We start from the raw sequence: 15,966 nt of genomic DNA, 5'->3' as shown, positions 1-15,966 counted from the left end.
TCACAAGCAGGAGATCCCACCAGCTGCTTGTAAGATGAAGGGCATGTGGCTCTTGGCAGCTGGATGGAAGAGGCAACTGCAGCTGTCACAGGAGAGCTTACAAGAGCTTGAAGACCAACACCAGCATTCAGGAATGCCTGTTACGACATGCTGTTATCTTATATCAAGTGGAGCTGGAGATAGTTCTTCAAATAGATTACCTTCCTGGACAAGTAATCTAAGTGTGGATAGTTTTCAATTACCATTTTGTCTCAGAAGAAACTGAGTTGTTATCATAAACATTGACAATATGCTTTAAAAACAAAGTAAAACACCCACAACCCAAAGGCAGATTTATAAAATGCCCATTAGCAAAAATATAAATATTAAAAAAGAAATAAGATTAATTTTATTACTGATAGCTTAAGTCTCCAAGATGTTTTATGATTTTTACTAAGAGGTATTAATTCTGGAGGACCCACGCTGGTAGATACAGAATATCACACAGAATATTTTTCCTGCATGAAAACCATGTAGGAAAAATGTTACTTACATACTAGCATCTGTTCTGGTAGCCAGGTAGACTGCTCATTAATTTGTGCTGATGATAAAGTCTAATGATTTAGTTGAAAGCAGGACATATTGCTTCATTGCAATTAGGGAACCTTAGGACATCAGACTCCAGAACTCCTAACAGATTATCAGCAAGTGCCTCTTGGCCACTTTGTAGCAATTTATAGCTCCAGAGTATTAAATCAGTTCCTAAAATCTGCCAGTTCATTAGTTAGCTGCAATGTTCTTCAGAAATGCTCCTTTTTCTCCACATTATCTGTATCATTTTCAAGCAGAGTATCTTTATTCCCCATTTTTCCTTATCTCATTAACCCAGGGTGCTGTTTTTAAGTCCTCAGCATCCTGAGAGCAGCAAGGCAGAGAAGGTCCTGCAGTTTCACTGCAGGCAATTGCCTCTGATACCTCTCTTTATTGGATCCATCAGCATGAGCTTCCACACGGGTAATTTTTTTCCCTGCTTTTGAGGAAATACAATACACATTGCAAAAGTCAAGCTATGTGTTTCTTTTGTTATCTCTTTTGAAGGATATTTGGTACACATTATCAAGTTTAGGACGAATGTCTCTGGAAGGATTTGCAGAGCATAAACACTGATGATTCACTCTTTTCCTCTCTTTTGCTCTTTCTCAAAAGACCAGAGGATCACAGAAATAGTATAGATTGGAAGGGACCTTGGGAGGCCATCTTGTGACACTTCCCATACTAAATGGATGCCCCCCTCAAAACTTACTTTTAGTGACAACGCCCTCCAGTCGAATGATATTAGGGTGGTCAAATTGTCCCATGATGCTTGCTTCTCCCAGGAAATCCCTCCTCTGTTTTTCTGTGTAGCCAACTTTCAGGGTTTTGATAGCCACTGAAATTTCCTTTTTAGAAGGCAGCTTTAGGCGCCCACTGCACACTTCTCCAAATTCCCCTAGGAAAAAAAAAAAAAGTGGAAAAAAAGACAAAATATTAAATGCAGTTACTTCAAGAGAGTTTAAGAAAGAAGGTACAATGTTCAGCCGAAGTCCCTGAAGTGCAATGTCTACTGAAAAACCACAGACCTGAGCCCAGAGGAGGCCTCCAGACCACTCACTACTTAACATTTCCCGGCTTCTTTTCTCTGGCTGTTACACTGGACAATGTCACTCATTTACACTGCATATTTAGATGACTGCAGAGCAGAGGAATGCATTAATGTCACCAGAAAATTCCTATTTTTTTTTTCCAGTTGATGCACTTTGAGACAATAATAGGAGGTCAAACCGATTAACAGAAAGTATCAGAATAGTTGTGCATCTTTGCAAACGTTATACTAATTTTTACCAGAGACAGTTCAGTTCCCAATTATTTTTATTTCAATTAAAATAGCAAGATAATTTATAAGGAATAAATTTGTCTACATAAACGCCTGATGGTAAAAGCAAGCCATACAAATCTCCTTTGTTCCACCATTATTCAGATGGATCTGTGTAAATATACACTCTCACTATGGGTCTATAGGACATGACAGTCCACCATGAATAATTGTGCCCACTGTGAATTGCATGAGATCCTTAAATAGAAAATGGAAGAGATTACCAAATGCCTACTTGTATACAATGTGGTTTATCCTTTGCTATGCAACAGCGAAGAGGAGACAAAACTTATCCTAGCATTCAAATGAGCATGTATAAAGTATGTTAACAGATTGCTTGAAGAAAACATCTCACTTGGAAATTTCTATATTTACTTAATGACACCAAAGATATAAGAAAATTTCAGTATATTAAAAAACACATGAGCTGCAACTGACTTTTGATTCCCAATTATCCTCCCCCCTCATCTTAGATATCATATAATAAACTGAACATAGAGCAACCAAGTTAAAAACACATGAATAACTTTTTGATTCCTTGTCTGAAAGACAAAATAGTTGAAATAATGAAAAATACGATACAAATGGAGAATAGATGAAATGTATGAGGGATACGAGTGCAAGAATTGCCCTACATGTTTATTATATTTAGAGATAATAACTAAAAAAAAGACACTGCACTGAACAGGAAAGAAAAGAAAGCTTTTTTCCTTTGTAGACAACAGAGGGTGTTGCTGGAGAGTTTTAACACATTTTCTGTCAATTAATGGGTATACTCTATTTTTTTTTTTCCTTCAAAGTATGTAAGATCTAAATGGTATTTTGTCAAGTGGCCTTGTGCAGAAAGTTTGACTTGGAAAGCAACGAGCCCAGTAAGCCTAAATCTAGGCAGCATCACTTTTATGCAAATTGTGATTTTTCTGTGGTTTTGTCAGTAAAACATAACAGAAAAAGTGATTACACTTTTTATATATGAGCTTCTTCCCAACTTTATGTTCAATAATTCTTAATGCACTAGCATTACTTTATTTCTAAGGAACAAAGGCTTTTCAAATTCATTTGCCCACAACGATACTCCCTTTACCTGTGCAGCTGACTGTTTACATTAAGCAACATCTGTGAAAAATAAAAGTATCCCAAAAGCATACAAATAAGATATTTCTGATGAGCAAATTGAAATCATGTTCTCTTTGTGGATATAAAGCTCAAAAAAGTGTGATGGATTGGCATCCCTCTACTGAAATCCTCTGGCACTATTGACTTCAGAGATGATACCACATGGGATAGGTTTTAAAATTTACCTTCAATCCATTTGCTTATATATTACTGTACTTATCTGTAAATTTAAATTATTCTTCCATCAATTTGCCACCTATATGGTTGGCATTAGAGTCCATGTCCTGTTAGGAGTATTGCAATTTAGGAAGGACAATGGGAATAATAGCAATGACCAGAATCTTAAAAGGCAGGGCAGTGTATTCCTGTTCATAGCTCAGGGAATTGGGGCTGTTTATTTTTTTATTTACAAAGACTTGAGAAATGGGAGAAATTGTAATGGTTCTGGCATATTAAAGTAATGGTTATAAAATGGGCACTAACTCCTATTTCAAGAGGCAAAAAAAAAAAAAAAAAAAAAAAAGTAAATTAAATTAAAATAAAGTTAAGTTAGATCAGGAAAAAAAATCTACCAGTAAGGACACTTGGACAGAAGATTTTTTTTTTTTTTTCAAGAGAGGCTATGAACTCTTTTATCTTGGAGTTTGTAAAGAATAAGCATCTGTCAAGAAAGGTACCTAACAAGATCAGTTTTGGTCAAGGGCATGGACTTAATGACCTCTTGAGGTCACTTTTCAGATTTATTTTCTAAGGTTTCTCTGTCAGACAGATAATTTAACAAAAAAAACTGAACAAATGTGTCAAAGGGCAACAACCTTTCTCTGTTGGTAACCCATGCTAGAGTCAACAATAAATTGAAAGCCACCGTATCTTATTACCAGTTGCTGAGCTGCTTCGTTTTCCAGGCATGATATTGTGCTATTAATGTAATAACCCAAAAATTAATAACAGGGCATATCTTGATATAAAATTGCACTTATATTACATCCACTATTTCTACTATTATTTGTAATTTCAGGCTGCCAAGACAGGCAAATGCTCAGAAAACGCATGATAAAATCTACTACTAGTACACTAATGAGTGCTGAGTTTCACCCAGACTTCTTAATTAAAAATTAACATGCAAGCTAAGATGACTGGTATGCTCTACCAAGAGCAAACACTTCAGTTCAAACACCAGCCTCAGCTCTATCATGCCAGAACACCACAAAGAGGAAGACAAGAGCATGTATTTAAAACAGGAGGAAAGGGGAAAAAATAAAGCCTGTTATGTTCAGATTTGTATTCCCTTTTCTCTATGCTTCAATAGTCCAAAAAGCTGTAACTCTCTAACCTCTTAAAACTGTTGGTCAGTTACTGTCAATAAAGAGTGTGTCTGTGATTGCAGAAAGCAGTCTGGGCAATCAATCCTTCATTTCAGCCTGGAATCATAAATCTGGTATTTGTTTGGCTTTTGGGAAGGAAAAGGTTATGGCTGATGTCCATCAACATGGTCCTATTTAGCCATGGCTGCACAACTTAGAGCTTGGGGGAATCAGATTCCACAAATGCCTGAAGGCCAGTAGATGCTACAGGAGACTGAAAATCAGACCCTTTGTAGTGATGAAACTCCCTGGTGTCTGGGAATATGACATGAGTTTACTTCCTTGGGAAAACAACAACAACAAAACCCATAATTCTTCATCGACATGTAAATATTGCCTTAGTTTCCAAAATTTTGAGAAGCATAAACTACTCTGAGTAAGTTGGAAGAAACTCAGCAGGCAATCTAAATATGTTTGCTTCCTTCATATACATGGCCATATGGACACAACGTAAGTTTATCTGGCCAACACCCACAGTGATATGCAGTTACACTACCTTTTTTTTCCCTGAAAATCACTACTATATGGTCCCAGAAATGGACTTGGGACATCTGTATGTAAAGAAACAGTATCTATCTCATCAGATACTGTTTTGGGGGAATAATACTTTGTGTATAAATTGGAAGGTGGAAAAACTGGCACTGACTTTAAGAGATGACATTGATGGCTTTTTATGTAAAGCCTTTCTGAAGTGCTCATTTTTAATTATGCTACGCCCATAAACATTATGTATCCTGTCCTGCCGACTGATGAATCTATTTATATGTGGAAAACAAATACATATTATTAGGAGGGCTACTTATGATATAAAGATCTCTCAGATTTTTTTTTTTATTTTTAATGGGCTGCTTACTGCATCAGTAAATGCTATTTGCCATGCATTTAGTCCCAGAGGACAAGGAAAAGATGAATCTGTGAAATTGACTGCTCCATTAACTTAGCTTTGTTTTAAATAGTGATAGTACTGCTGTGCACAGACTGCCTCAGAGTTGGAGGGGCAGCTAAGTTGACTTTCACAAACCTTGTGAACCACAGTAATATTACAGCAATAAACCATACGGCCTGAGACACTGCAAACCCTTGTGATAAGGTAATGCAGCTGACCCCAAAATGTTAGAAATACTTAGACAAACAAGATGCCACACTACAAGTATATTTAAACTTTGAAAGAAAAGCACACGCATGCTCTAATGTTCAGCGAAGTACAATCTTATGTCAATTCCAAATCAAGAAAGCATTTTCCGTAGTATTCTCCTGTGATCCAATTGGATTTAAACTTTTAAAGTGGTTTGCTGAACTGGATCCATAAAAACAAACGAGCTTTTTTTTTTTTTTTAAAAAAAAAAAAAAAAAAAAAAAAAAAGGAAGGAATTATTGAAAAGAAAAACTTGAAAATGTGGCTCCTGACCTGAGTTTTATTATGCTTAGCCTCTCAGTAAAATCCCTTGTGTTTTTCTTGAGGTTCTTTTGGACAAGAGCATTTCCTTATTGCATATGAGCATGTTCTGAAAGCTATGTAAGCTGCCCTCTATTCTCTCACAGAGTTCTGGCTAAGGTTGTGAAAAACTATTTGGACAAGTACCCCAGAATACCAAAATTACTTCTCTCGCTTGAATATCTCATTACTTCTGTCACACTTGAATGCAGTTAAATGAATCCCTTCCTCTCAAATCTCTACCTTTTTATAATTTCATTCACACTTGCATTTGTAAAGGAGAAGGCAGGAAAAAAGTCCTTCACGCAAGTACGTCATTGACTCAAGTAAGAGACAGGAAATGCCTTTCTGCACTGGGGGAGGAAGGAAGGTGGTGCTCCTGCAGAAGCAGCCTAGGAGGAACTCACCACTGTTCAGCGTCTTCCGTAGTGCTCCAAATACATGAGCTACCACGTGTAGAACATGAGGGCAGCGTGAAGTGATGCTACACATGCATTTTGGAAGCTCCCACCACTGCATAACCCACTTTTCATCCATGCTTCCCCTTCCAATTCCTATCCTTGATGACTATTAATAGGAAACGGTAACTGTAATCCCACATGTAGAGTTTAGACTGCATGAATCTGAGCCACGGGCTCCAAACAGACAGCTTTATAATGTATATTAAGTCCCTGCTTAATATATGCAGAGGACCTACAGGTTTCGCTGTTGAACCTACCAACACTGTCACTGGAGTAGAACATAGGGACTTATTTTTAAACCTCCAATGTTTTTAGAACATTTAGAACTTTTAGGACAGCTTTTTTGAAGCTTCTTAGAAAACGATTCCTCCATTTTCAGAGCTCACATTTGTCCAGTTTTGGTTTACCTCTCATTTTCATGTGTACTCGGAGCTAAAAATATGTCCAAAAATGAGTTATAAAGTAGGATATATTGTTGATTCTTAGAGATTTGCTTTCTGCATTCATACACTCTACAATGCAAGTTTAGGAAGTGTACATTTGTGAAGACTCCTTAAAAACTCACAGTGAAATATACTGCTCTTGGACTTAGTTTTTCAATAATACCCTTCTCTATCTATACTCATTCTCTATCGTGTGGTAAGCAGAGCTTTGCTGCCTTTACCGAAGATGATGGAGAACAGTGCACTCTTGTGGGGCAAAATTAAAACCAGCAAGAACCAAATCTATCTTTTCTGAAAACAATCTAAGTTCCTACAAGCAGCTGAGTAGCTGCAGTAAGAGAGAGTGAATAGTGTTTCATTTCACTGGGCTATTCAGAAGATACACTGAGCAAAGAAGCTTGCTTCTACATTTTTTTTTCCAAATGAATATCTTTTGCTGTGCACTAGGAGTCTGTCTCTCTCACATCTCATGATTTTAATTCAAATAGTAAATTTAGAGAGAAGCAAAAAAAAAAATCAATAATAAAAGAACTAGTAATTTTCAATGGATTAAAAATCAATAGTACTTCTCTCATAAATGCTTTAATTTAGCAGGAAAGCTAACACTTCATGATCATCTGGCTCGATGAGACAATCTGCCACTTCACTTCAAGAAGCAAGCAGCATGCAACCTGTCAAGAGCTCCATTCTGCATTGCAACATGGACAACTCGGTGTGATGAGGCTTTCTGTAATCTGGCTCCTCTGCTACAAAATCTGCTCATTTCAACAGTTTGTTTTCAGTAAACCCAACAGTCTATGGCGTCTGCATGGCTCAGACAACCGGTTATCAGACAGACAACCCTTTCCTGCTAAATCAATAATTCAAATCCAAAGCAGTGACCAAAATCAATCTAATGGCCAAAGGTCACTGCAGTGTGATGGATGTGTGGTGACTGGTATGAAATGAGTTTGTGCTTTCACTCAAGGCATAATAGTCACCATCATTCCATTTAAGGAAAATACAGAAAGCATCTTCGCAGTTGATACCTTTTTCTGTGCTGACAGACTTTAAAGAGAAACACAGAAGTGAGTCTGAAGTCTCTTTTCACTCTTAAGCATACTGCATCCAAGAGTGAGCTGTGTGCTGTCATTTGAAAAATGGTCTAGTTATTTGCTTTCTTTGGGAAAAAAGTAGATGTGTGTGCTACTAACTATTCATATGTATGGAAGTCAGCTATAAATATGATTTAGGAAGTTGCAGATCTGAGAAAATTTCCTTTCCAGTCACAAGTATAAAATCAAAGATGTAAAACAGTACACACAGTAAAAAGATATCTTAGGTTCAATGTATCTGATGGTCATTACCTGCTCCAACAACTTTATCAATTGATATATTGGAAGCATCTAGTTCCTTGGCAAATTCATGTACAGCTTGATTGGGATCTTCATATGTATGTGGATCTACGTAAGTTCGCAGGCCTGGGAGTTTTACTGTGTAAAAACAAATTCAGAGAGAAAATGTTACTTAGACTTAACTAATCCTTCTAAAGAAAGCAAATGAAACAACAGAAATCAAATCAATAGCAGAAAAAGGTACACTGCTTCTTCACATATCAAACAGCGTTTGATGACTCTCCACAAATCTTAATATAGTGTGAAACCAAAGCCACTGATGTAGTTATTGCATAGAAGTTTGAGAAACACTGCACTTGCCATATTTGCTTGTCAAATATTAAAATACTACCTGCCCCTCCCAGCTTGCTCTGTTTAGATGTTGCCTGATATATTTTTATTTTATTTTATTTTTTAAGAATTGCAATGAGACATAAAACTAAATGGGTGATGCTACAGTCAAGCTGAAAAGTTCTCAGGAATATACTACAGAGAGCACTTGAATTTACACTTTTTCTTTCTGATTCCTTCAGCAAGATGCATAAGAAAACTACACATGAATAAATGCATGCTCCCCCCCCCCCCCAGTTCCTATGTTAATACTGTACAAGGATGGTAGCCAATTCTTCACATTAAAGTTGGGGTCTAGCGCTAAGTTACCCTAGCATCGATGCCATTATTTTGTCCCCTTGAACAATCCCCTCACCAGAGGTTCCTCTGTTTGCCAGAGGCAAGCACTAGTTCTAATGACTGAATGATTTTAAAGGCGGTTTCAAGCTGTCCGCATCTCCTACTCCAGCAGGATTGGAAGCAGAAGCATATTATCATTTCCAACCCTTCTCTCCACAAAGATGCTGAAAGTAAACCATTCCACCTCCCTGGCTCAAACCCATGCTTGTGCTCATACCTGGTAACTTGTGTTTGCCTCTGAATTCATTTTAGAATGCAAAGATGTTTCTCTAAAAAATAGTGAAATACCCAGTACATCTGTCTTGATGTATGCTGCTTCTACCACAAAACCTGAGCTCCTGGTTGGACATGTATTTTGGCTTTTCCTAACTGAATCAGTTGGTTGTGTAAAAGATATTAACTCCTCCTCCAAACATTGCCTTAACCCACCTAGTAATATCCTTTTCAGCTTGGCATGATTATCCTGCACCCAACTGTTGAGTGCTAGCATACTTAAACACAATTTGCTGTGGCTTGACAGATGGGAAAAAATACCTTTCCACCATTAGTTAGAGCTTGCCATTGTTTTGTCAAACAATCCCAAGTGTATGTGGAAAAAAAAATCAATTTTATGGAGATTTATTGGCCTCAGAATTGACAAAGAAATAATGAAACCGAGTTCCCAAGCTAATTGCCACAAAAAACAAGGCAAACTAAGAACCCCGCTCTTAACAGAAGGGCTGCGTGTGTGCAGCATTAAATGCTGAGCGTGTTTCCTTCAAGAGTCTGATGATTACAGAATTACTTGCAAGTAAAACAAAAAGTAATTGGCTGTATATTGCTGTTGGTTAAAAACCTTGTAAATGCTCCTTTCCGTCCATGCTGAATGTACGTTACTGGCTCCCTCATACCCCCAATAAAAATAACAACAATTAAAAGCTTCTGCTCTGTGGGGATTTTGGCTGCAGATTTTTAATGCTGACCCCAGAGGTTCCCAAGATCAGGTGATGGTGACTGCAAGGAGAATAATCCCTTCACACCAATAATTAAGGGCAGCCTGTATAGTAACTGGGTTCTGTCATGAAAAACAGATAATAAACACATGCACATGTGTTAAGCTGTACTACTTTACAGCTCATTCTGTGCAAACATAATAATTTACATTTTCATTTTACCAGCATGAATTGCCCTAAGGGTAGCAAAAAAATAAAAAGGGTCTAGCCAAAGAAGGCAAAGGGAGAGGATCTGAGGAGGTGAAACACATTTTTGCTCCTTTGAAGTAATATTATAGGATTTGTAATAAGGCTGCAGGGAATAGTTCATGGCTGGAGCCTTTTTTAAAGTAATTCAGAATAAACTGACTGAAATAAACCAGCTGCTGTATTTGAGATGCTGAAAGTTTACGACAGCCAGGGAAGTTACTTTACCCATTTTTAGTTCATAAGAGCTATTTTCTTATTCTTTGAGGAAGACTAGTTTAGCAGAATAATAAAGTTTCAACAGCCAAATGCATACATACACACAAATTCTAACAGATAAACGTCTGCAAAATCAATAAATCATTTTCAATATTTTCTAACAGAAATACCAGATTCAGGATCAGCTCTGCTTTGACTACACAGTGGATCAGCATGGTGCTGCTCAGAAAACAGTACATAAATATCTAAAGCCAAATTAAAAGGAATTTAATCCACAGGAATTTAACTGCACTGACATGTTTAAGAATAGTGATTGCAACTTTCCATTGTGTGGGAGTAAGGAGAGCAAACTCTGACCTGTTATTTGTCTTCAACACTTTTTTTACTGGCTGCTTTTATTTTATAACCTCATTAAATTTGGATGATGAAGCATTAATTCTATGGGCCACATGTAACCGTACAGATTTATTTTTTTTCAGGCTAGTTGGTTAGCTGTAGATGGGCTGCATAAGGGAAACCCGTGCCTATGGCTTGCATATCCCTTGACAGTGCAGGGGACGGAGCACACATTTGTGGATACAGCTCTCTGGAGATAACGAAGGGCTCCTAACTTAAAATAAGAATAATATGAACAGTCAGAGAACAGTTATTCCACTGCCACTGGGATTAGGAAGCAGTTCTCATTTCCAACTACTGCTGGTAAATCCCTTATTAAAATGTTAATTCAATTATATTTGGTGGGGAGGCATATTTGGGGGGTTGGGATGCTGATACCAGTGGCTGTCTTCTTGAGGGTGGTACAGAGTCACTGTCATGTACAAAAGGATATGCACGGAAGGAAAATGCTTCAGCATAAACCACATTAAACTTACAATATGCTAAACAATAGAAATATACAGTTCAGTGTGGTTTACATAGTATAGCAGGGTTCTTGGCTGGAGCTGAAGCAGCTTTAAAGACTAACTGATGCTTCTTATTAAAGGCATGCTCATTAGACACCAAGAATTCTGTGGGTGGAAAAAAAGGAGTTTCCAGTCCTGGTGTTTATGAATGGCACTGTCTGCTCTGTGCAAAGATGAAAAAAATCAAAATGCAGTGATTAAAAAAACATGAATTTTCTCCCATTAGAGTTTTGAACCATCACTTTCCTCTCCCTTAAACTTCTCCAAAATTAATTCGTTCCTATTTTGAAGAGGTTATGGGCAGAGCTTTGATTGTGACCTCGTTTTCACAATCCACAACTCTGCTGTGGAAAAGCACTGCCGGGTTATTCACCTCGCAGAGCTAGGCATGGAGAGAGCTGCCACACTGCAGCAAGACCTCTTCCTCCAACTATGGTCATAGCAAGTGACTTCTTCCTGGTAACCACAAATCAGTCTTGGGCTCCGAAAATCGGTTCCTCCCTCAAGCACTTCCTGGATGGGACCTTGCTGCATGCAGTTCCTTTCACAGGACGCAGCCGAATGACCCAGGAATGAAGGGACATTTAGCCTCAGCAAAAATCAGTATGAAAAAATCAAAAATGGATATGCTTTGGGTTTGGCTTTGGGAGAAGTTTCAAGAGTAACCCAGATTCCTCAGGATGAGCATTAACTATTTACATTTTTTGTGATTCAAAGTCAGCAGAAAGGCTCTCTTCCTAGCTGCGGGTGAGACCCACAGAAAGCACAGACATGCACTCTTGCAAGTGGAAAATCACGTCTTGAACAAAGCATAATCATAAAGAGAGCTGGATTAAGAAATCCCATTAATTTGTGGGATGTTTGTTTAGTAGTTATTCTTAATCTAAGAAGCTACTCCAAATCACTTTTTAGCCTATGCTTACAACAATTCCCAGATAAATTTATTATCAGGTCACCTTTGTTAAGCAAGCAATTTTCATGGTCCCTTCAGCAGTCATCAAGACCCATTTCATTGATTTTATATTTAGCTTTGAGAAAAAAAATGTCATTGCTTAGATGTTATGCAGTTGATAAGGAGGAAGTTGAAGTTACACTCTGCATTTCAGTAATGCACAGCAGAATCAATATCATATTGCTAACCACATGCCTTGTTTGAACATAGACTGCAATGTTTCGCTCATTACTAACCTGAACATAAATGAATGAATCTGAGGCTAAGACTGATTGTTTGGGGAAAATCTGCTTACCCACAAGAGAAGAGATAATTCTCTTCCCAATTTCACTCTGGTTTAAGTGAGTTATGGCTTTTTTCTTTTGCCCTTTTTTTCGAAAAACAACAATTATCTAGGGGATGAATTCAAAAGATATGGAAGCACTAGAAGGCTTCAGTAACTTACAATGGCCGTTCCCAAAATGTAGTCTTTTCTCATCAGCACCATGTTTAGACTTCTTGTATCCACAGAATCTAGAAGCAACAGAGGGGAAAAAAAATGAATATAGAGAATTGTATACGTTAACTGCAGGTGGAAAAAGAATGAAATGTTTTTCCTCCACAATTAAATGCCTGTTTGAAAGTTTAATGATATTTACATTCTCTGTACCCTATAGAGGCATGTTATGTTCTCAGGGAATTTGAGGAAATTGGCTAATGAGAGGATTTGTTGATTTTTGACCCCTACAGTTTAATTTTACAATTGCCTAAGAATGTGTTTATAGCATTTTTTAACAACTGCTGCATGATTGGGGTTGCGAACGTTAGCGGGCTCATTACCTAGCATAAAGCAGCGCCCAGAGCTCCAGGGGCAGCAGACAAAGGAGAAGGTGCAAACCAGCCACACTCCCCCTGACGATGCCTGATTTGCCATGCTCATCAAGGCCCCACAAGAAAATGCAGGAAGGAGTAAATGTGCAAAACAGAGGACAAACTAACCTCCCAATCAGGACGTACACCACAACTGTAAGGAGAATGATGGCAACTGCGGCTGAAATGGCAATCATTACCACCTGGCTATTCTCACTGGAAATGGAGAATGCTGGAAAGTTAACACAAAAATATATAAATAACCCCCCACGCACAAAACATTAATTACACCACAATTGACACTCATATAGGGAACAGACAGATTGAGTCATCACTATATAGCATTTGGTTTCCTGCCAAATATTTAATCTGTGAGGTAATTTTTCATCAGACAAATAAATACAAGTGAAGAAAATGAAAGAAATCTTTTCTTTGAAAATTTACATGAGTTATTGCTCCTACTGCTGATTTTTACTATTGCTGATTGTAGTAACAGCTGTTAAACTGATTCTTACACATACACATATACACAGAAACATACGTACCATGACACACATATTGTTTTGTTACAGACAATAAGGAATTTTTCCTCTGTAAGAAATCCCAGCCAGAAGATAATAACCAACCTTACTCTCACTTCCATGTGATGGAAAGTGTTTTAATGAATTACAATTAAACCTAACAGTATCACTGAAGCACAGATTCTACCTACGTATACAAGAATTATCTAGGTTAATCAGTGCCTATAGAATAAAAGAAGGGCTTTTTTCTCCTTACTATGGATACTTCGCTGCGGTGCCTAAGCCCAGCCTGGGGCACACTAGGCTGCCATAGACTGGACACCTTTAGAGCTTTGGTATGGTGAAGCATCTTCTGTAAACACCTATCTATCTTTGAGTAAGCAGAATTAGGCTCCTCACCATAACATTTCAAGTTAGTTGTCCACAGCGAGGTGAAAGATAGCCCTCCTGTTTCCCACAAATTGGGCAGTTTGTCTGTGTGATGCCTGGAGTCACACCTGTCCCCATGGGGAGAACTGCACTTGTGTTGCTATGACATGGCAGCAGTTAACTCAGTTATGTGAGCTGGTGTTTATCTGTATAGTTTGTGTGTTCTTTATTGAGATACATGCAATGCTCTCTGCTGACACCTTCCACATTTTAGGTTAGTTACTCTTCCTTTTCTCCCTTTTTCTTTTATCTTTTTAAACTTCTATTTTAAAATTACTTTAAAAGCTCATCAACTTCCAAGTTATGATATCTTTTATCATCACAACTGATTTCTTCTCCTTGTTGTACTCTGTCCTATTGTGAGTTTCATCCATTATGCCAATACTGCATGTAATCATAGAAGTAATTGTTATTATTATTATTTTCCTTAAACAAGGACCTCATTTATTTGATTTCCAGAAAGCTGAGGTGGGGGAAGAATAAGGGGAAAAATGAAATACTTAAAATATCTCAAAAACACATAGATGTTACATGCAAGACCAATTGGCTCATGCTTCTCTTCTTAGTTAAGAATTTATTTTAGCAGAACATTTCTCATACCATGGGTTCTCAAGCCTTAGCATGAGTACATGAAAAAGCCTTACGAGTCCATATCAGAATTATAGTCCTGAGTTGTCTTACAACTCTAAACAGCAGATACAACTCTGCCTGCCTTCCAAAAATTAAACAGTCTTTAATTATGCAGCATCAGTCTACATTAGTAACCGGTTACCTAAACAAAGGCAGACTTTTTGATGCATTAAGCCACTTTCACCTTCTAGCAAAGAGAAGGTCTGATTTACTATGTAGTACCAAGTGATGAGAATGTAACAATTAGGTGAAGAGCACCATTACTTTCTGATGTAACAACAAAACTGTTGAAGAATACCAATAAGGTCATCAGGTAAGCAAGTGCTACTATCTAGGCAGTAGAGAAAAGAAAAAGACAAGTAAATCTAGCAAGAGAGAGAAGGGAGTCAAGCCACCCAGCTCTGGGACCAGCTGCTTAACTGAGCGCATTAGTTTCACCTCAAAGCTGCACAGAAACATGGAGAATGACCCACTGGAGTAATGGACCAATATAACATTAATTCTTTTGGGGCACAAGGTTTAAAGTCCATAGGGTCCAGGCCACAAACTGAATAGGTATTATACCTAGCCCTCCCTCAATGGGAGTTACAGCCTAGGAAGGTATTGATTCTGGCATCAGGCTGCAGTAGGGTACAGAATGGAAGAAAATAACACCTGTGACATTTGTGGTATATTCTTTACAGCATATTTCAGTTTTAATGATAAAACATAAAGTTATATAGTAATGCTACCCAGAAAGACACATCATAAATAGTAATGAGTTGCATTTACTAAACCAGAAAGGGAATGAAAAGAGCCACTCAAATCAGTCAGAAACTGGCCAGAGAATCAATTTAAACCATTTGAACAAATACATACAATCTGGACTGGTTTCAAATTCAAACTTGCGGCTGTTTGTCCCATATCCAGCTGCAGTTCGGGCTCGAATTTGGAAGACGTAGGTGGTATCAGGTTTGAGGCCACTGATAGTAACGTTGGTGCCCTTAGCTCTCAGAATAGTATAGCTTGTCTCTTGCTCCTGCTTTTGGGAAAAGAAATTATCAGATTACAACCACACCCTAAGAAACAGAAACAAGAGGTGTTCAGTACAAAATGACTACAAATCACCCAGAGAGCACTGGCATATTTTTTCAATATTTATAGCCTGACAAATGCTTGCACAGCCATTCATTTTCAATCACCTAAAAATCTGTTGATTAGCAAGAAATCTAAATCATTAGAGCTCCTAGGGCCTTGCACTGTAAATCAAATACTAGACATGCTGAGCATACGACATTTCATTAAATGGCTTTGTACCATTTTGTCCATACCCTGTAATACAACAAGAAAAATGAAGATTACAATTTTATTTAAAAACCATAAAACAGATTTGCCTACTGCACTCAACTGGAAGTTGTAACAGGCCAATTTAGAGCTTTTAGGGCCCTGCAGAGCTATTGCAGGACTCAGTTTTTACTGCTTCGTGTTTTACAAGACAGTGTGTACCCTTGTAACAGTCAGAACAGCAGTCTGC

General features: G+C 37.8%; 1 protein-coding gene across 5 annotated transcripts in view; it reads right to left on the bottom strand.

Moving 5' to 3' along the window:
* EPHA3 (EPH receptor A3) overlaps positions 1 to 15,966 on the bottom strand; it is a 226,650-nt gene that overhangs the window by 38,982 nt on the left and 171,702 nt on the right. For 4 of the 5 annotated variants that reach the window (XM_072024910.1, XM_027449419.3, XM_072024899.1 and 1 more), the window contains 5 exons: positions 15,312 to 15,474; positions 13,003 to 13,105; positions 12,470 to 12,537; positions 8,057 to 8,182; positions 1,283 to 1,468 (listed from right to left, as the gene is read on the bottom strand). In XM_072024910.1, coding sequence (XP_071881011.1) covers positions 1,283 to 1,468; positions 8,057 to 8,182; positions 12,470 to 12,537; positions 13,003 to 13,105; positions 15,312 to 15,474 — 646 coding nt within the window. The remainder of the gene's footprint in view (positions 1 to 1,282; positions 1,469 to 8,056; positions 8,183 to 12,469; positions 12,538 to 13,002; positions 13,106 to 15,311; positions 15,475 to 15,966) is intronic. The other variant, XM_027449420.3, reaches the window with a different exon arrangement.

Source organism: Anas platyrhynchos, chromosome 1 (genome assembly GCF_047663525.1).
Source record: "Anas platyrhynchos isolate ZD024472 breed Pekin duck chromosome 1, IASCAAS_PekinDuck_T2T, whole genome shotgun sequence".
Taxonomy (NCBI): Eukaryota; Metazoa; Chordata; class Aves; order Anseriformes; family Anatidae; genus Anas; species Anas platyrhynchos.
Note: the sequence above shows the minus strand (reverse complement) of the source record. Positions and strands in the feature narration are given on the sequence as shown.